We start from the raw sequence: 20497 nt of genomic DNA, 5'->3' as shown, positions 1-20497 counted from the left end.
CCTTGCCCATCTCACGTGTGGTCCCAAGTGTCGCTGAGACGCTCGGACAATCCACTGGGTCTAAGAATCCCTGTTTCTTTAAATGGGTTTGGGTTTTATCTCATGGAATGGAATCTTGGACTTGAGCACATGACTCTGTTTTTTTGGTAGGGCTTCATTTCCTTTGGCGGAAGTGCCAAGAAGGGGAGTGTGGAAGAGGCACGACTGGTTTGGTTCTGCTAACTGATGTGTGATGTGCACATTTGGTGGCAGGCAGACAGTTGGCCAGGACAAGGCTGCCCCGGGGAAGGAGTGAGCCTGTGAGCAAATTGAAGACAGATGAAAAGGGGCACAGTGGAAAATCATACAGTTTCCTGCCATCTGTATGTACCAGCACCGGCGAGATGGCAAAGAGCCACACCAGTTCAGCTCAGTAAATAGGTCGTTACATATCAGACATTGTATAGACAGGATATGAAAATGGACTCAGACTCTGCCCCTGCCTGCAGCCAGCTCTCCATCTGAGAACCCTCTCAGTATAGGCTTATTGGAATTCTCCTTATTTCCCTTGGCCTACTCACTCCAAAAAGATACTCCCTACTTCTCTATTAATTTCAGTCCTAAGTAACATTCTCCATCTGGCAAAATAGAAACGAGGAAGGAGAAAATGATCTGGGAGTTGGCAATTTGGAGACCATGCTCGCTGGGTTTGGCTTTGGAAAAGTAGGAAGGCCGTGGAACTGAGCTGCTGGTCCTTGAATGAAAAGGAAGACACTGCTATTTTTGTCCTGCTCTGCATGTGGTCAGTCCCCTCCCTCCCTGCCCACCACAGGTATTTTTGCCTTATTGCCTTGTTCACGTTTTTGCTTTGTAGGCGCTTCCCTATGCCAGTGCCCCGATGCATTCATCATCTCCATCCGTAATTGCTTTAAGAAGCCTTTTAAGAATCGCCCTGGGTTGCCTGCGTAGCAGGTGCAGCAGTAGGGCAGACGGTCTTGTGGGTGTGAACAGAGTAGGTTGTTGGCTTTCGTCTGCATGACTTTAGTGTCACTTCTGAATGGGACTCCAGAGATGTTCTGAGGGTGGCACTACCATGGCCTCCCAGGAAGCCTGCTGTGGAAATGCAGCACTTACTGGGCACAGAAGGTCATGGGCATTTCTGTTAATCAGACTCCACATTACAGGTAGGATAAGGGAGCTGGCTCATTATGTAATGCCCAGAGACTAGGATGATGGCTTAACAGTCAGAGCATCCCTGCTTTTTTTCTACATTTGAGGATAGCTTTTTTTCCCTCTCTTCTCGGCACTCGCTTGGCTCCCTCCTCTCTTCTTACCTGATGACTTTGGCTGGGAGCAATTTGCCCCTGCCTTATATTCATTCTTGCATAGGTTGTAGGAGATCGGCCCCTGAATGTGGTCCCTCCATCCAGGCCACACAGCAAGTATGCTGTGGGTCTGAGGTGGCTTTCACTAACAGGCACTGGGTGTCAGAGAGAACATGAAGACCTGGTCATTCTCAAACATGGCTGCAGTTTAGAATCGCCTGGGGAGTGTTTAGGACTCCCGATGTCCAGGTCACACCCCATGCCAACTGTCTGGGGGTGGGAGCCAGATAACAGTTTGTCAGAGATCCCCAGGCTTTTCTAATATGTGGCAAATTTTAAAAATTACTGTAGGGGAAGGGTGTGGTCCTTTGGGAAGTGAGCAGTTACACCTGAGCATAGTCACAGCGAGTCCGTCTTGCATCTCCACGGCAGTGTGATGTACTAGAAATTACACTGGATGAACTCTCCAGCCCACCATCCCAGTGACCTTGGCAATCTCACAAGGGCCTCAGTTTCCTCCTCTGTAAATTGGATCAAAATAGTAGTACCTTTCTCATAGCGTCTTCTTAAAGAACCAAAGAAATGATGTGTGAGTCTTAGGAAATAGTAAGGTACTAAATAAATGCTTGTTTGGCCAGGCATGATAGCTCACACCTCTAATCACAGCACTTTAGAGGCCAAGACCGGAGGATGGCGCATGTCCAAGAGTTTGAGGCTACAGTGAGCCATGATCACACCACTGTACTCCATCCTGAGCAATAGAGCAAGACTTCGTCCCTGAATGCATGAATGAATGAATGAATGAATGAATGAATGAATGCTTGTTATTACTAGAGATTATTCTTTTATTAAAAGATACTCATTTTCCAGGTGGTCTGGCAAGGTAGTAGAGGTGACTACTGTGGCATTAATTCTTTCATCACCAACAATACACCCAGTAGGTGTTTATGATAAGAATTCATTTCTCCTAAGAAAGGGGAGCAGCAAGGAGAGGTGGTCTCACACAACATTAGAAAGAACCCAGGCCGGGTGCTGTGGCTCACGCCTGTAATCCCAGCACTTTGGGAGGCCGAGGTGGGTGGATCACCTGAGGTCAGGAGTTTGAGACCATCCTGGCCAACATACTGAAACCCCTGTCTTTACTAAAAATACAAAAAAGTAGCCGGGCATGGTGGTGTGCGCCTGTAATCCCAGCTACTCAAAAGGCTGAGGCAGAAGAATCGCTTGAACCCGGGAGGCAGAAGTTGCAGTGAGCCGAGATCGTGCCATTGCACTCCAGCCTGGGCAACAAGAGTGAAATTCCGTCTCAAAACAAAACAAAACAAACAAAAAACAGAAAGAAGCCAGCAGCTAGATTCCAGCAAACTGTGGTCCCACGGTGCTCAGGGAATGCTCTCTGGCCTCATGTTCACTGGCCGTCTCTAGGAACATAAGGGGCCTCGTGGAAGAGGGAGGGATGTCTGTAAACCATCAGCTTCATCTTCAGGCTTTCCGTTCAGTTGGATTTCATTTACGTCAAAGCGGTTGCAACAAGGCATCACTGGCAAGCCCCCGAGGAGGGAAAAAGGGCTGTCCCATCACCAGGGCTCACCTGGTCATTCTCATCGGTGTGACCGTGTTGTCTCATGCAGTAAGCATCCTCATGGCTCTTTGGGGTGCACACAAAAGCATTTTTTTCCCTCTGGCTTGTCCTCCCAGGGACTTGAAGTTGGACGGAGGAAGACAATCAGCTGGCGCAGTGAGTTTGAAAGAGATCATTGGTCTGGAAGGTGTGGAGCTGGGTGCTGACGGGAAGGTAAGGCTGCCAGGCTGCCAGGCTGCTGGTCACCGAGTTGTGCTGAAGGCACAGGGGTCAGGAAGCAGAGGACGGGGACAGCCCACAAGCCTCTCTCGAGGTGGAGGACTCAAGGTCTGAGGCAGATTCCCAGGCATGGGATGCCAGCCTGCCCGGCCCCCCTAGTGTGCAGCCGGTGACGGAGTAGCAGCACGGCAGGAGTTCCCACAGCACGTGTATTTCTCTGCTAGTGCTGTTTACAACTGAATGTGCAGTTATGAGTACCTCACACACAGGCATGTTCCGGGGTGGAATGACAAGTGGATTGAGCATCTATGAACTGGTGGTGTCAGCAAGCAGTATTCAGGCCACTAGAAAGTGTCATAGCTTCCCATGAGTCCCTCAGTCTTACACTGTGACCACGGGGCAGCAGGGCAGTCACATTCCTCTTCCATCCACATGCAACAAGCCGTGGGGTTGAAGTCTCAGGAGTGAAAGGCTGAAGATGACCCTCCCCTTTGTGCAGGGTCCAGACAGTCCTCATCAACCCTTCCAAAATCCGTGTATGGCAATGATACAAGTGTTCCTTGGGGAATGTGTCCCGGGGTAGTCTGTTTGCTGATGAGGCTGCTGGGAGGTCAAGGTGTAGATGGGGTGCATGCAAGATGCTTGCCTGGGCAGGTGAAAAGCAATGCATTTGCCCTGTTCACCCCTAACGAGGAAGTGTCGCCATAGGAGCCAGGGAGAATGGGATAGAATGGAGGGTCATATGCGGCGTCTGCCAGAGGAGCAGGGTGGGAGGCCACAGCCCCCACTAGGGACTCGGGGCCTGAAGTGTTGTGGGATTCTGCACTTGATGGATTATAAAAAGCAATGCAGTGTGTGCCTCGTGGATTACACAACACCCCAGCAGGTTCTGAGATAGTACCTTATTGTCAAATACATTCATGTTTCTTCCATGTGATAGGAGTAGTCAGACCCGGTGGGTAAGTTAAAACTATGTGTAGCCTTAAGTCAGTTCAGGTTGGGTGTTGGCACCAATGAGTACCAAAACAAATTTCATTTTTCAGATCTCATTGGATTTCAGAATTGCACATAGGAGAAAGTGGACCTGAACGTGGGGTGACAACTGTAGCTTGATCAGAATGCAGAGCTAGCAATGCCTTGGAATAATCACTGGCCTGTTTTTGTCTTCACTTTTTAGACTGTTTCCTATACCCAATTTCTGTTACCCACAAATGCCTTTGGAGCCCGGAGAAATACCATAGACTCCACTTCCTCTTTCTCCCAGTTCCGTAACTTGAGCCACCGCAGCCTCTCCATAGGCCGGGCAAGCGGCACCCAGGGGAGCCTCGACACAGGTAACTTTGGCCTGGCTGGGCGTGGTAGCTCGTGGTGGGAGGTGTCTCTGTTTACATGGGGATTGGGTCTCCCTGTGATGCAGACTGGAAGATGGGGGCCTACAGGTGACGTGACTTTTAGGAAAGCCTGATCTCAGGCCATGCAGGCCCACAGTGAAGCCACGGGGTGATTTCTCTCTAATCAGATGCCCCAGTCATTGACAGCCTGAACTTCCACGTGGAGAGACGCCAAGGCCATGCACACCATGCAGAGATGGCTGCGTCTCCCAGCTTCCTTGCCCACTCAGCTCCTCCCAACAATGACCAGGTTCTGTCCTATATTTTCATGGTGCTCAATTCGGACGTTTAAAACGAAAAATCTGGGCTCTGAAATGCAGGTTCAGGTGTGAGAGTTTCCTTTGTGCCGGTCCTAGTGGGTGAGCCGACTTGGCGGCTGAAGGAAGACTTGCACACTTCTAGCTTTGCTGGTCAAACCTTTGTAAGAACTGGCACATGGAGAAGATGCTTTAGGAAGCAGTGCTGTTTCTACTCTCAGGGAAATTCCAGGTGAATGTGAAGTTCCCTAGGTCTGCCCAAGTGCTGAGTTCTGAAGCCCTGTCCTGGTGTTCCGGCCACCTCTGATCGTTCACAGCTGTGCTTTGGTGGCCACTCTGATTTGTAATCATACAGACACAGTGGCCTGCCTGGGAGTATTCACACCAAATCGTGCTGCACAGGCGTCTCCGAATTTGATCTGCAAGTTTCCAAAATGCACCTCTTCGGGGCCACACTCTGAGAGTGTCCTCTGCCTCTTGCACACTGCGTAAAGGTTTTTGCTCTCCTGGCTCAGGGAGATTAATACATAATTTTCTAAAATGGAAAAAACCGTCAGTTTGTTTAGAATTTGGTGAACCCTTTGGAGAGGAGAATCCACTTAACTGGCACGCGGAGATGTCTAATAAAAGTCAGTGAGTGCGGTGACGTTGAGCTAAGTGCCCTAAAGCCAGCCTTTCTTCAGTGCAGCTATACTTGGCATTCTCCTGGCTGTCTCTGCTGGGGAGGGTCCGGAGCCGCTAATGATCATTTTGCATTTTGCATGTGATCTTCAGGTAGTGACCTGGGAGACTTCATGGACTATGACCCAAATCTCTTGGATGACCCCCAGTGGCCTTGTGGCAAGCACAAACGCGTTCTGATCTTCCCTTCCTACATGGTGAGTAGTGTGGAATGGAGGCTCGGTTTGCCACAGCCCCTCCGTTGCCCCAGTGTGGGTTGGAGGTGACTGGGGGCTTGTTCAAAGACTGTTCTGCCTGGGGGACCTTCCTGAGGAGCTCCCCGGTGTGGGTGCCCACGGAAGGACCAGTATTGCCTGCTGTCCAGAATCCTGCCGGCCACCTGGCCTGCAAGCACCACTTTCAGGATGCTCGTAAAGGCCGGGCTGCCGGCGTCCACAGAGTCACCAGCTCAGGTTGGAGGACCCTCTGTTCCGAAGGGGGATGTCCGAGCTTATACCTCCACAGACCCCAGTGGAGAGGACCAGGCCCATCCCTGGGAGTGCTGAGTTCAAGCACAGCTCTGTTTGGAGTTCCTTGGAGGCTGCAGGCCTTCGTGTGCACGCTGGGCAAACATTTGGCCCCAGGCTGGGGATGACAGAATTCTCTCCTGGGAAAGTGAAAGTAGGACACTGTGGGTGTTACATGCAGAACCTTTCTCTGCTGTTTTTATTTCATGGACTCTTCCTGTTTTTCCCTGTGTGTCATTTTGGTTTCTGCTCTCGGCTGACCACTGTTTCCCACCACCAAGGGCTGCCATCTCCTCTGCAGACACCAGAGGGGCCTGGCGGGGCCCTGGCTGCTTTCTCTGGGCCACTTGCCCTGACTCTTGCGGCAAGCAGAGCCCCGCCTGCTATGGGAGGAGGGGGAGCTGCACTTTTTCAGAAGAGTCGACTGGCCAGGCCTGCCATGCGCAGCATCAGGTGGGAGCCGTCCACCCACAACACCCCCACCACCTCCCTGCCTTTTGCATGTTCTGGCCCATGAGCCGGGCCTGGCAGGGCGAGCACAACCAAGCGCTTCCTCCTCTGGTTCCCTCCCTCCCGTGCTCCCAGCCTGAGCTGTTCTCGGGAGTCCCAGCCTCAGGAGTGAACCAGGAGGTTTTTTTTCTCCTCTAGGCTTTTGTATCTGCAGTAGCCAGAGTGAAAACCAATCCCCCGTACTTAAAGGGCACCCCCATCTTCATTCAGAACTTAGGGTTCTCCACTGTTTGTCAGAGAAACACCAGGCAGAACTTGGGGCCTGGCCAGTTACTTTCAGCATTTATCCTCTTGTTCTTTGGCACATCGTTCAGTGGTCACTCTCATATGCCACATGGCGTCAGAATGCATTTAGTCATTGGAGAATGCATTCAAGTCAAAGGCATTTAGTTTAAAATTGTCCCTACTCCTCACCCTCCCTCACTCGTGCCCCAACTCCTAACACAGAAAGCAAAACCAGCGCCACGTGTAGTTACTTGTCTTCCACTCTATGACCTGTTTACTTAAAAAAAACAAGGCTTATTCATCTTTGGCAGAGGCTAGCACATAATAAATGTTCAATAAATGGCCAGAATGATTGCCCGGATGTCAAGGGGGGAGCACCTTGTGTAAGAATAAGGATGCTTTATGTGGTTCACTGCCTTATTTATTAAAATTCACTTTATTTATTAAGCAACGTGGCCAGGAAACTGGCTCAGGGAGTCCAAGTGAGGCTCTCCTAGTTGATAGACGGGAAATGGGAGATCAAGGGTAGAACTCCTGGCTCGGGGCTCGTTTCACGTTCCCCAGCTGTCTCTGAATCCCACATTCCTCAGCAGTCAGCCCCAGAACTGCCGACCTCGGGGTTGGACATGAAGATCATTCTTTGGGCCAACGGTGTAGCCGATTTCTAGGTAACCAAGAGAATAGGAAGGTGCACTATTTCTGATCGATGTTGGCGGGAGCTCTCCTACCAGACAGGTTATGCCTGGTGATAATGCCGACCTCTCCTTTTATAGGCCTAGTGTCAGGCTGGTGCCAGATCTGATCTTTTTTATCTGATCTTTTTTTTCTTGAAATGATTTCATTGTGAGCCTTGAGGTTCCGGGCCACAGTATGTGTGTATGTGCATGTGCACGTACGCACATACAACTTTTCCTCCTTAGACCGTGCTAGAAGATTGCCAGGTCAGCATGTATGTCCTGCCCTCCTCATTTGATATTCCCAAGTGGATTATTTGTCATTTCACCGCATTGGCTCTGCAGTCAGTGCTCCTGGGAATACTCCACGCTCTAGAGAATGGAATTGCACATGGACTGCGTTTTCCTGGTTGGCTCCTGGAGACCTACGTGTTTCCTATTCTGGCCACAGATGTTGGTACTTGGATAAAATGTGGGAAATCCATGTTTCAGCATTCTCGTCTAAGTTCTTGACAGTATGTTGTATATTACAAAGGGCCTCAACCCAGCTGCCTGGAGACTTCTTTCCTAGAAGCCGACATGGGTTACAGGCCGTTTCTCATGCATTTGCATTGAACTTGTAGGAATCCGAGTGGGGCAGTTGGGCAGGGGCGGGGACTGGGGTGTTTGCTTTATTTTTGTGTGTTGGGGAATAGGTATAGAATTCGCCTGTTGAACAAGTATTGATTGAGGCCTTTTTATGAGCCAGGCTTCCTTACCCAGTAGAGAACTAACTAGCCACAACCCCTGTTCTTCTCCACCTTGGAGTGAGTGGGGCTGTCAGAGAGTAAACAGTAAACAAGGAGACAGATCACCATAATCATGAGGAAGGAACCATCTTAGAAAAGCAGCAGGAGACTAGGCATGGTGGCTCATGCCTGTAATCCCACAACTTTGGGAGGCCAAGGCGGGTGGATCACCTGAGGTCAGGAGTTTTAAGACCAGCCTGGCCCACGTGGTGAAACACCATCTCTACTAAAAATACAAAAATTAGCCAGGTATGGTGGTGGGCGCCTGTAGTCCTAGCTACTGGGGATGCTGAGGTGGGAGAATCGCTTGAACCAGGAGGCAGAGGCTGCAGTGAGCCGAGATTGTGCCACTGAACTCCAGCCTGGGCAACAAAGCAAGACCCTGTCTCAAACAAAACAAAACAAACAAACGGCAGGAAATGATAGAAGGGTTGGAGGGTGGGCTCCAGGGGGTAGGCCTCAAGGAAGACTTCCCCTAGGAATGACATCGAAGCAAGCACTGAGGGCTAAGAGCAGGCGGCCCTGCCAGATTTTGGTGGGGAGAGCCCAGTAGAAAGACCCCAAGTATTAAGGGGGTTGGTTTTGCATAAAATAGATTTTTCTAACTGTAAAAGTCGTTGCCCTTCCCTCTACACACACACAGGCAGGAGGCAGAGCCCACAGATGATGATGCTGACAAACCCTCCCTCCCCAATGACTCGGCCCCAGGCACAGGGAGCTGCTGCTGAAACAGGCACTGGCTCCGAAGGCCCTGGCTCCTCTGGCTCCCTCTTTGAGGGCCTGGGGCACATTTGGCCACTAGGCTGGTATGGGGATCTCTGCCCAGACAGAGGGCAGATTCCCTCCTGGGTGGGAATGCTTGGTGATTGGGGAAGGGGCAGGCTTGCTGGTCACAGGCCAATGATGTGGAGCTGCTCACCTCCCTTAGTATCAGCCTCGGAGGCCCTGGAGTCCTGCTGCCTGTCCCGTCTTCCTTGGGCCCCCAGGGCAGTCCAATGTGGCCAGCCCAGCAGAGGCACCCACCTGAAATCCTGGGACTGTCCTCCACTGTTTTGGGATGTCCTGTGCCTGTGGAAATCAGGCTCTGAGATGCTCAAGTAGCCTCTGCTGAATCAAGCAGCTCTCAAAAGTGATGAGCTAATCCTCTCACCCATCAAATCCTGCTGCAGCCGCTAAAAGGAGTAATTTACAGACAATCAAATGCACTTGTTTGAAGTGTGCATTTCCATGAATTTTGTAACCACCGCTCTGATCCAGATATAGAGTATTTCTGTCCCTGCAGAAAGTTCCCCTCCCCATCCCACTCTTCCCATCCCCTTCCTGCAGAGGCAATCACTGTTCTCACTTTTGTCACCATAGATCAGTTTCACCTATTCTGAAACTTCATGTGAATAGGATCATGGCATATACTTTTTTGGGGTCCATCTTCTTTCATACAACTTAACATGTGAGATTTCCCCATGTTATGTGTATCAGTAGATTTTTTAAAAAATTGCTGAGTGCAATGGATCACGCCTATAAATCCCAACACTTTGGGAGGCCGAGGTGGGTGAGGTGGGTGGATCACTTGAGGTCAAGAGTTTGAGACCAGCCTGGTTAACGTGGTGAAATCCCGTCTCTACTAGAAATACAAAAATTAGCTGGGCATAGTGGCAGGCACCTGTAATCCCAGCTACCCCGCAGGCTGAGACAGGAGAATCGCTTAAACCCGGGAGGTGGAGGTTGCAGTGAGCCGAGATCGCACTATTCACTCCAGCCTGGGCGACAAGCGAAACTACGTCTCAAAAAAATAAAAATAAAAAAGCTGAGTGGTATAGATGTAGTATAGTTTGTTTATCCCTTCTCCTGTTGATCGACATTTGTTCATGCAGCTTCCATGAATGTTCTTGTGCATGTCTTTCTGTGGAAATACTTTTTCATTTCCCTTGGGGTAAATACATAGGAGCAGGATTTCTGAGTCCTAGTGTAGGTGCTGTTAGCCAGTCATGATGTAGCTGAATGTTTATCTCTGTGCGTGTGTGTCCTCAGTGTAATATAAAAAGGCCCCTCGTCGCCACAGTCAGGACATGTCTTAGAGTGGGAAGCTTCCAGAGGTAAAGCCTGTCATTTAGAGTGCAAGTGGCACCCTTTTCAAATTAGTCTTGCACCCATATCTGTATTTTTAAACTTTGATCCATGCAAGTCACTCCCACTATTATCTACTGTAGAAGGGCAAGGGTGAGATTTTGAATTTAAAAAGAATTCCAGGCCGGGCGTGGTGGCTCACACCTGTAATCCCTGCACTTTGGGAGGCCGAGGTGGGTGATCACCTGAGATCAGGAGTTCAAGAGCAGCCTGACCAACATGGTGAAACCCCATCTTTACTAAAAGTACAAAAAACATTCGCCAGGTGTGGTGGCGGGCGCCTGTAATCCTGGCTACTCAGGAGGCTGAGGCAGGAGAATCGGTTGAGCCCAGGAGGCAGAAGTTGCAGTGAGCTGAGATCACACCATTGCACTCTAGCCTGGGTGATAAGAACGAAACTCTCTCAAAAACGAAAATAAAAAAAATTCCTGGGGCAGGTGTGCAAAGCAAACTGCAGCTGGCCTGTTGGTTTGGTCTTCAAGTTTCTAGAAGGTGACCACAGAACAGGAGAGCATGTTGAGCCACCTGGCTACATGCAGACTCTTGCTGGGCGATGGTGTGTCTTGGGGGAGGGCAGATGCTGCCAGCTCTCTGCACCACTTGGCATATAATTAAAGCTTCACTAGAGAGTGGTTATGTATCATTAGAACCTGGCAGCCCAGGTCGGTACTGGGTTTTTGTGTTTTCCCCCCTCTTTATGGGTGTGGAAAGCAATTAAGAGGAGAAAGTAAGCGGGAGAGCTGAGATAATGCCAACAAAATTCAGTTACCTGAATGCATTTCTGGATTCTTTTCCTCTCTAAGAAATCCCTCTTGCACCATGTTCACATCAAAAAGAAAACCAACTAACATTGTTTATGATACGCATACGCATGTGAACCTCGAGAGAAACCTCTTGGATTGATCTCCATGATAAAGTGTCTATTTTTTATTTACCGAATATTAAAATCTAAGTACTCGTAGAGAAAGCCCTCCCTCTACCCCCACATCTCCCCAGTGTTGGGGGAATGTATCTTAGAACTTAATTTTTCAGTACAGCATGAGATACTGAGCAGTGGGAAGTAATTGACTCAATGAAAGAAAGACTAATTCCATGAGGTGATGAGATTCTGCCCGTCCCCCGATAGAAATATAAGTATATATTTATAAATATATAAAAATTATAATTTAATAACACAGTCATATGTTTATTATAATTTATATATATATTTCCATTAGAAGTTACCTGGATGATTTAGGCACTTGTTACCTGCAGGGTGGATTTGTTGGGAAGCTAATGCAAGACCCTTTCCAAGGCCTCAGGTTTCAAGGTGCCTGAGGCTTACTCAGTTCTGGGGAGGGGCCCTCTTTAAGAAAACGCCACATCACATCAGAAGCACAGTAGCTCGGCTCTTCCCTATTGTGGCACTTCCGTGAGGCTTGAAGGGCGCCCTCAGGTGCGCAGGCCTGGGCAGTAGCTGAGGGGCATCCTGCCAGCTTTAGGTGTAAGTGTTCACATCAAGTGCCTGAAATGGCTGATGGTGCTGTATGGAGAAGGGAAGCTTGTTGGGTGTGGGTTTGGGTTTTTGTTTGTTCGTTGGTTGGTTGGTCTTTTTATTGTTGTTAACAGCACTATTAGAATTCCAACACCTTTTACAATTCATTTTTTTCTTGTAAAACTCATGGCTCCGTGGCTCACGCCTGTAATCCCAGCACTCTGGGAGGCGGAGGCAGGTGGATCACCTGAGGTCAGGAGTTTGAGACCAGCCTGGCCAACATGGCAAAACCCCATCTCTACTAAAAAATACAAAAATTAGCCAGGCGTGGTGGCAGGCGCCCGTAATCCCAGTTACTCAGGAGGCTGAGGCAGGAGAATCTCTTGAACCCGGGAGGCGGAGGCTGCAGTGAGTTGAGATCATGCCACTGCATCCCAGCCTGGGCGATAAGGACAAGACTCCATCTCAAACAAACAAACAAAAAAACTAATACAAAAAACAAGCAACAAAACTAATACAAAACAAAATATGAGTTTGACATTTCACTCAGGATATTGTAGCATCTGCTCTCTTTCTATGTATTTGACTCGGATTTTTGACAGTCACCTTGTGATTTTGAACATGACGTTCCACGCAGTTTGGCTCATGCTGTACTGCCACTGTTTCAGCAGCTTGCGTTTAGAAGTGCATCCAAATACTCGGTGTGGGTGAACTCAGGGCCAGTCACCTGGTGTCATCTCAAGTGGATGGAGACGCTACTCCAGGAGTCCTGTAGCACCAGACAGTTGACAAATATCTGACACTGCACATACTCTGCCACCCAGTGACTCCCCATGGCCGTGTAAACCTGAAGCAGAGGCAGCTTTTCTTCCTGTGTTCCTCTCCATGTGCAAACCCTTTCATTTCAGTGGGAGGGAGAGTCGATCCAGGATTCGGTATTTTGAATTCGATGGGTAGAAATAGCAACAAATGCAGCCCCAGGCTGCGTAGGCTACCCGTTTATTTTCATAGTTTCCTTGTGATTTACTGTCCTCTTAGGGAAAGGATTAAATGCCTAGAACAGCTGAAATGCCCATCTGTTGGTGGTTAGATAGATTTAGTCGAGGGCCGCTGTGCTGCTTAATTGCCTTAACAAGCACAGAACATCTGCTTTCCAGTGCCCAACTGAGCCTGAACGCCCGTGTACAAGTGTGGCCAAAGCAGAAGAGCCTAATTCCGCAGTGGCAGTTGACCCTGGAAGGAGCTGTGTGGATCATTGCCTTGTATCCCTCCTTCCTTTCACAGGCATGGCATGGAACCAAGGCTTGCAGCGGCTGCATACCTGCCCCAGGTCTTGCTGCTAGCTCCTGGGGTGCAGGCAGCACTAGGGCTGGCAGTAGGTCAGAGGAGAACAGTAGCGGAGTGTATGGCAAGCTCACATCTGCCTAGAACTGCTCGTAGGAATTCCTGGGGAGACTTGGAAGACAGGAGACTAGGAAATGCAGGAGACCGGAGCTTTATCAGGCCCTGGAGTGGAAGTACCTTTTCTGTTGTTTCGGTTGGAATCAGACCAGCCACCTATCTGCTCTGAGGCCCTCACTGTTCTCCAGGATTGTTGTTGGGGCGTGTGTACCTCCCATCCTCTCCCGTTATACCCCAGCCCACGTGAGGGGCCTTCACTTCACAGCATTGCTACAGTGGGCCAGGATGGGGCCCAAGTTCAGTTCCATGGAGGCCCCTTCACTCTTCTCATGACAAGTCAAGACTTTGTTTTTATACAAAGCAATGGATGGGCCAGGCGTGGTGCCTCACACCTGTAACCCCAGCACTTTGGGATGCTGAGGTGGGCGGATCACTTGAGGTCAGGAGTTCGAGACCAGCCTGGCCAACATGGCAAAATCCCATCTCAACCAAAAAATACAAAAACAATAGCCAGGTGTGGTGGCGTGCGCCTGTAGTCCCAGCTACTTGGGAGACTGAGGCACGAGAATTGCTTGAACCCGGGAGGCGGGAGTTGTAGTGAGTGCCACTGTACTCCCTCCTGGGCAACGGTCACCGATCCTGTCTCAAAAGCAAAAGATGTATCAGTGTTTCTGCAATCGATATGGGAGACTTTTCGTCTAGATAACTAAGTTGTAGTCTTCTCTTCCTGTTATCTCAGAAAGAATTTGTCCACTCCCACTCTAGGCCTTCCAGACTGTCTCCAGCAGGGCAGGCCAGGCAGGGCCTCCTTGTGAACCGCGTCTCTGGACATCTGTGTTGTGGACAGTCCCTTCCATCTGACCTTCCTGCTGCAGGGTTGGAACCCCGCCTCCACCACACAGCCTGGGCCTGCCGTGGGCCACAAGGAGCCCTTCATCTGGTGAATCCCATGGCCTGGAATTAGGTGGCATTGAAAACAGTGGTCACGGCTGGGCGTGGTGGCTCACACCTGTAATCCTAGCACTTTGGGAGGCTGAGGAGGGAGGATCAAAAGGTCAGGAGATGGAGACCATCCTGGCCAACGTGGTGAAACCCCGTCCCTACTAAAAATACAAAAATGAGCCAATGTGGTGGTGCACACCTGTAGTCCCAGCTACTTGGAAGACTGAGGCAGGAGAATCTCTTGAACCTGGAGGCGGAGGTTGCAGTGAGCCGAGTTCACACCACTGCATTCCAACCTCGGTGACAGAGTGAGACTGTGTCTCAAAAAAAAAAAAAAAAAAAAAAAAAAACAGTTGTCATGCACACTGTCCCAGGCCAAGAAGGAGTTGCTGCCTATTTAATTGGCACTTTTTGATTTACAGTAGCGTGCACTGACAAAACCCAGGCATTACAAGATTTTTTATTTTATTTTTTCGAGACAGAGTCTTACTCTGTCACCCAGGCTGGAGAGCAGTGGCACCATCTTGGCTCACTTCAACCTTCATCTCCCAGGTTCAAGTGAGTCTCCTGCGTCAGCCTCCCAAGTAGCTGAGACTATAGGCATGCACCACCATGCCCAGCTAATTTTTGTATTTTTAGTAGAGACAGGGTTTTGCCATGTTGGCCAGGCTGGTCTTGAACTCCTGACCTCAGGTGATCCACCCGCCTCGGCCTCCTAATGTGCTGGGATTACAGGTGAGAGCCACCACACCCAGCTTGCAAGTTTTTATAGTTCATACAGTTCAATCCTGAATAAAGCATTGGCCTCACTTTTCATTTCTTCAGTCCCACACCAGAAAGAATGAGTGGCTGGGGGCTGTGGTAATCCCACTTCTGCGGCTCAGTCTGCTAGTACCTTCTCTCCAGCCCCCCCCCAGCACCGAAGAGAGGATGCTATCTCTCGGCATGGTTGGGAGGCCCAGCCTCTAAGGGCCACCATCAGGCTCCCTCAAGACGGGATGTGCCAGGGAATCATGACCTCGTATACCCCAGAGAGTGTTTCTCAGAGGGACCTGCAGCTGAGAGGACATCGAGGACTGTCATCCCCTCTGGAACCTGCCTGGAAGGGGGGTGGCCCTGGGCTCAGAGTGATCCGTCCAGTTTCCACACTCCGGACAGTGTGGGGCCGGTGCAGAGCCGTGGCCTCAAGATGCAGCGTGTGTGCAGAACCCTCCGAGCTGGGCTCTGGCAGCCAGTGCCGCGTTGGGGGTTGTCCGGTCCGCTGTGGCAGTTGTGTATCCTGTGCAGCTGAGCGGGAGCGGGACACCGAACAGCCCCACAGATCAGGCGCCTGCTGCTGTCAACATCAAGTGGGTGCTGGAGAAGCCAGGGGAGCAAACGGAGGCACGGAGCTCCTAACCAGTGTGCACTGGGCCGCCGGGCACCACGTGGCAGAGCTGGAGTTTGAACCCAGGGCTCTGGCTCTTGAGCCTGTGTTCTTCCCCACTGAGCCGCAGCTTAGAGAAGCAGGGACAAAAGCAAGACTGAAGAGAGCGCAGCAGACAGGAGGCCGGGACAGAAGGCCGGGACGCTGAAGAGTCTGTCGCCTAGAAGATGACTAGAGAGCCTCGTCGTCCTGGCACTTCTACATATGCCCCACTTATGCGGGGCCGAGCACTGGGCTCACTGGGCCAAGGGTCTCGCAGCGTCTGCTCACAGGCCTTCCCTGCACACCCCTTGCCAGGGCCTAGCTTGGATTTTTCTCTGCCTCTCTGTCAGGAAACAGAGTCCCCAGCTCTGGACCCCAAGAGCTAGGACAAGGCTGCTTGTAGAAAAGACAGAGTCTCTCCTGCAAGGCCCGGACCAGAGTGGACCTGGCGCTCTCTGCCGCCCTTGCCCCCTCGAGAGCCACAGGCTGAGCTGAGCTGTTGGCTCTCATGGGTCCTCTAAAGCAGGGATGGGTCGGGAAGTGTGGCTCAGGGCTGGGGGCAGGACTCAGAGCTTCAGGGACTGGATATCGTCTTTGCCTTTATGGGGATCAGAAGCTCTTCCTCTGTTCCCCCTTCCCCGAGCCAGGTTCAGTTTCAGTAGGTGGTAAACGCCATCAGCAACGCACAGCATGTGCATCCGCGTGGTTCAGTTCTGAAGTGCAGCATCCCCTCTAGTGAGTTTAAGAAGGAAGAGGAGCTGGCGCAGGGACACAGGTCTGCAGCCTGGACCACTCAGGAGGCAGAGGCAGGAGGATCACTTGGCCCAGGGTTTAGAGTCCCACCTAAGAAGACATAGCAAGACCCTATGTTTTTTTTTTTTTTTTTTTTTTAAAGGCTGGGCACAGTGGCTCACGCCTGTAATCCCAGCACTTTGGGAGGCCAAGGCAGATGGGTCACCTGAGGCCAGGAGTTCGAGACCAGCATGACCAACATGGTGAAACCCCATCTCTACTAAAAATACAGCTGGGTGTGTTGGCGCATGCCTGTAATCCTAGCTACTTGGGAGGCTGAGGCAGGAGAATCACCTGAACCCAGGAGGCAGGGTTTGCAGTGATCCGAGATCACACCATTGCACTCCAGCCTGGGCAACGAGAATGAAACTCTGTCTCAAAAAAAAGAAGAAAGGTATCTAATAAACACCTTACTTACTAGAATCATTGAGGAGGCTGACAGAATAACCTAAGTTGACGTTTCAGGAATGATCCCCAAGCCGCACTTCAGAACTGTGCCGTGCAGGAGGCTGCTGCCGCCTGGGGCCAGGACTCTGGCTTTGGACTTGGGGAACTGGCACTGGCTGCTGGCTCCAGATCCATGCTGCCCTGCTGTGGTCCACACCTGCCACATGAGAACCCAGAAGCGTAGTGACAGGACTTGAGGATTCCTGCCCTGGGCCTCTTGGCAGCATAAACAACAAAAGCACAGCCCTTGCTCGAGCCCTGCCTTCACGTACTGGAGCATCCAGTAGGAGGAGCCAGAATTGTTTTTGGAATCCTAGCTGCAAAGGAGTCAGGGAAGTATAACCGTTAGCTTTCCAGCCTCCGTAGCACAGCAGGGCGTCCCAAGAGGAGGCTGGATGTTCAGATCATAGAGTAGAAAGAAGGTGAGTCTGGGGGGAGCAGCCTCAGCCCCGGGGATTTAGGAGGAGGAGCCTGCAGAAGTGGCATCCCAAGCTGAACCGGGAGTGGGCGATAGCCAGACGAGAGTCTGATTTGAAAGTCCCAGGTCTTTGGTGCATAGAAATCAGCTGGAAAACTTGTCATGGTGCAGATGCGAGGCCCTGCCCTCAGAGACTGACTCAGTGGGGCTGGAGCAGAGCCCAGACTTGCTGCTGTCTCCGCTTTGTGGTTCTGATGAGATTTGCCAGCGTCTTTTACATACATTTTGTTCTCTTTGATCTTCAAGATAAACCTGGGAAGCAGCCCCATGAGGTTTTCTCATCTGGTTTTGGAGAAGATAAGGGTAAGGCTCAGGGGAGGTTGAGTGACTTTCTCCCTATTGCCTGACTTGCTGAAGGTGGACCTGCCCCACCACCCGCCAGCCCTTTCCACTGCCAGCTATCTTCTCAGTCATCCTGGTGAGAGCCCTTGGGTAGGGAGCTACTCTGTGCTGCTTATTCAGTACCATCAAGGAGAGAAAAGTAGGAAGGCAGTGCATGGGGCACGAACTGGAAGCAGCTGCTCTGGGCGACCAGGGTCCCAGCGCCGGCCCTGCCTGCGGCTCACTCAGGTCTGGGGCAAGCCTTTTCACTTTTCTGAGCCTCTGTTGCGAACAGAGGTGGGTCACATTTGCATATTTGCACATTTAAGCAGTGAGATCTCTCTTGCAAGGGAAGTGTTGTGTATCTACAAATAAGACGGAGCAAAGCAGACTTGCTGTGGTTGCTGCGAGGAGACATCCAGTCCCCTCCCACAGGCACTTCAACAGAACCCAGCCTGAAAATCGGCATGATGGTTAAGCAGCAGGATATCCTTGCTGGCGCTCACGGGGCTCCAGGCCCCCAACAAAGGCAGATGACTTTACTTGAGCCTGCTCACATCATTGCAAACCTCATGACCTTCCTCTGTAGAGGAAGAGTGGGAGCGGCCTGTCTCTGGGAGTTCAGGGTGGCTGGATGGGGGGTGAGGGGTTGAGAAGCTGGTGGAAGGTGCTGATTACTTGGGAAACAGGAGGGTTGGCTGATGGGCCCTCCCAGCTTGAGGTGAGCATGTTACATGTAGCCCCCATTCTACTGCCTGTTTCCAAAATGAAATCTTAATCCCCTTCAACCCAGAGGAGACCATTCTTAAAAGTAGAAGGGAAATAAACCTGTCCTGGAGGGCTGCCACAGGGGCCCACTCTGCTGGACCTTGGCATTGAGAGCAGTGTCCAAATACTGTGGCTCTGAACAGGTCTGGTGGTATTGTTGGAGTTAATATTGCTGTGCTTTGCCTTTATTCACCGGAGAAGCAAAGAGGACCATCAAGATCACTTGAACTGGGATGTGCTGGCTGCTTGCCTGCTCCTTCCTACTAACTGACACCAAAGGCATTCCACATGTCTGCGCTAAAATCCTGTGTCCTATAAATGGAGGTGTCCAGAGAAGGCCACCAACTTCCATTAGAGCTGTTAAGGAAACCTTTGATGAGCTTTGCAGGCGTGAGTCATCCAGGGAATCAACCTTCACATCAAAATCTGTCGTTTCTTCTTTCCTGAGCTTTGGATGATTAAGATTATAGAATGTAGGCTAGGCACAGTGGCTCATGCCTCTTATCCCAGCACTTTGGGAGGCAGAGGTAGGTGGATCACCTGAAGTCAGGAGTTCAAGAGGATCCCGGCCAACATGGCGAAACCCCATCTACTAAAAATACAAAAATTAGCCGGCTGTGGTGGCACGTGCCTGTAGTTCCAGCTACTCGGGAGGCTGAGGCAGGAGAATCACTTGAACCCAAGAGGTGGAGGTTGCAGTGAGCCGAGATTGCACCACTGTACTACTTGGGCGACACAGCATGACTCCGTCTCAAAAAAAAATAAAAAAAGATTGTGGCATGTAGTCAGCCGAAAAAGACCCAGCCTTGGCAAGTGTACTCTCGAGGAGGGATGAGATGAACTGGGGTAAACCCAGAAAAAAACTGTTGAATTCCGAGTTCACAGTGCAGGGTACAGAGGAGCGAGGAAGACCAGGGTATTCAGAAAGGACTCCAAGGATCCAAGGTGGTGAGGGCTGCACAACGATGTGAGTGTTCTTAATGCCACTGAATGGTACGCCTGAAAATGGTGACGATGGTAAATTGTATGTGATGTGTGTTTTACTACCATTTAAAAAACTAAACAATAGCTAATATTTATTGAGCATTTGCTGTAGGCCAGGCACTGTGCACGGCACTTCTCGAACAGTTCTCAGAAAGCTGTGTGAAGTAGGCACTGTACTGGTTTTTGTTTACAGAAATGGGACTTGAGATTTGGGGTGATTTTAAGTCTCCCAAAGCTGTCGGACTAGTGAATGGTCAAGTAGGGATTGAACACCAGGTCTGTGTACATCTAAGCCCCCCGCGCTTAAACCCTGTACCGTGTGAACAGGCTGACACCTGGGAACTGACAGGGACCCCTCCCTCTCGGGCACTGACTTCTGATGGTCCACAGGCTGGCTTTCCTAAGTGTCACCTCATCCTAACGGTGGTGACTTGTTTTCTGTTCACCTCCAGAAAGACACAGTCCACTTCAGGCTCCGCGCCGAGCCCTTGTCGCAGCTCCAATCCAAGTTTTCCCATTGCTCATGGCCTTGGGAGTTGTAAGTTGGTCATAGTTGGCGCATGATTATTACATACAACCCTTGTTTTAAGGAGTGATCCGTGTTCCCCTGTCTGTTACAGACAACGGTGATTGACTACGTGAAGCCCTCGGATCTCAAGAAGGACATGAACGAGACCTTCAAGGAGAAGTTTCCTCACATTAAGCTGACGCTCAGCAAAATTAGGAGGTACGGGAGGCTGGGCTTACCTGTGACCTTTCCCTCCAAACCCCTCTTACCACATACAGTAAGCTTGTCACCTGTCCAGTGGTCCTTCCTGTGGTTCCAGTGATTGAGTCATTGTCACGTTCAACAGAAAGGACAGCTGGGCGCGGTGGCTCACTCCTGTAATCCCAGCACTTTGGGAGGCCGAAGTGGGCAGATCACCTGAGGTCAGGAGTTTGAGACCAACCTGGCCAACATGGTGAAACCCCGTCTCTACTAAAAATTTAAAAATTAGCCAGGCGTGGTGGTGCGCGCCTGTAATCCCAGCTACTCGGGCTGAGGCAGGAGAACTGCTTGAACCCAGGAGGTGGAGGTTGCGGTAAGCCGAGATCGCGCCACTGCACTCCAGCCTGGGCAACACAGTGAGACTCCATCTCAAAAAAAAGAAAAAGAAAAAAGTAAACATGTTCTATACGACCTGACCAACAGAGGAAAGTCCAAAGCCCAGCTCTGTAAGT

General features: G+C 50.7%; 1 protein-coding gene across 7 annotated transcripts in view; it reads left to right on the top strand.

The window, feature by feature from the left end:
* The window catches only part of LOC105464978 (Cdk5 and Abl enzyme substrate 1), a 127434-nt gene that overhangs the window by 99830 nt on the left and 7107 nt on the right, over positions 1-20497 (top strand). For all 7 annotated transcript variants that reach the window (XR_011617024.1, XM_071085541.1, XM_024787746.2 and 4 more), the window contains 4 exons: positions 3003-3099; positions 4283-4439; positions 5528-5631; positions 19897-20003. Coding sequence is in view for 6 of the 7 variants with exons in the window: in XM_071085541.1 (XP_070941642.1) it covers positions 3003-3099; positions 4283-4439; positions 5528-5631; positions 19897-20003 (465 nt within the window). In the remaining variant the exon portion in view is untranslated. The remainder of the gene's footprint in view (positions 1-3002; positions 3100-4282; positions 4440-5527; positions 5632-19896; positions 20004-20497) is intronic.

The sequence above is a fragment of the Macaca nemestrina genome, chromosome 19, assembly GCF_043159975.1.
Source record: "Macaca nemestrina isolate mMacNem1 chromosome 19, mMacNem.hap1, whole genome shotgun sequence".
Taxonomy (NCBI): Eukaryota; Metazoa; Chordata; class Mammalia; order Primates; family Cercopithecidae; genus Macaca; species Macaca nemestrina.
This window is presented reverse-complemented; position numbering and strand designations above follow the sequence as displayed.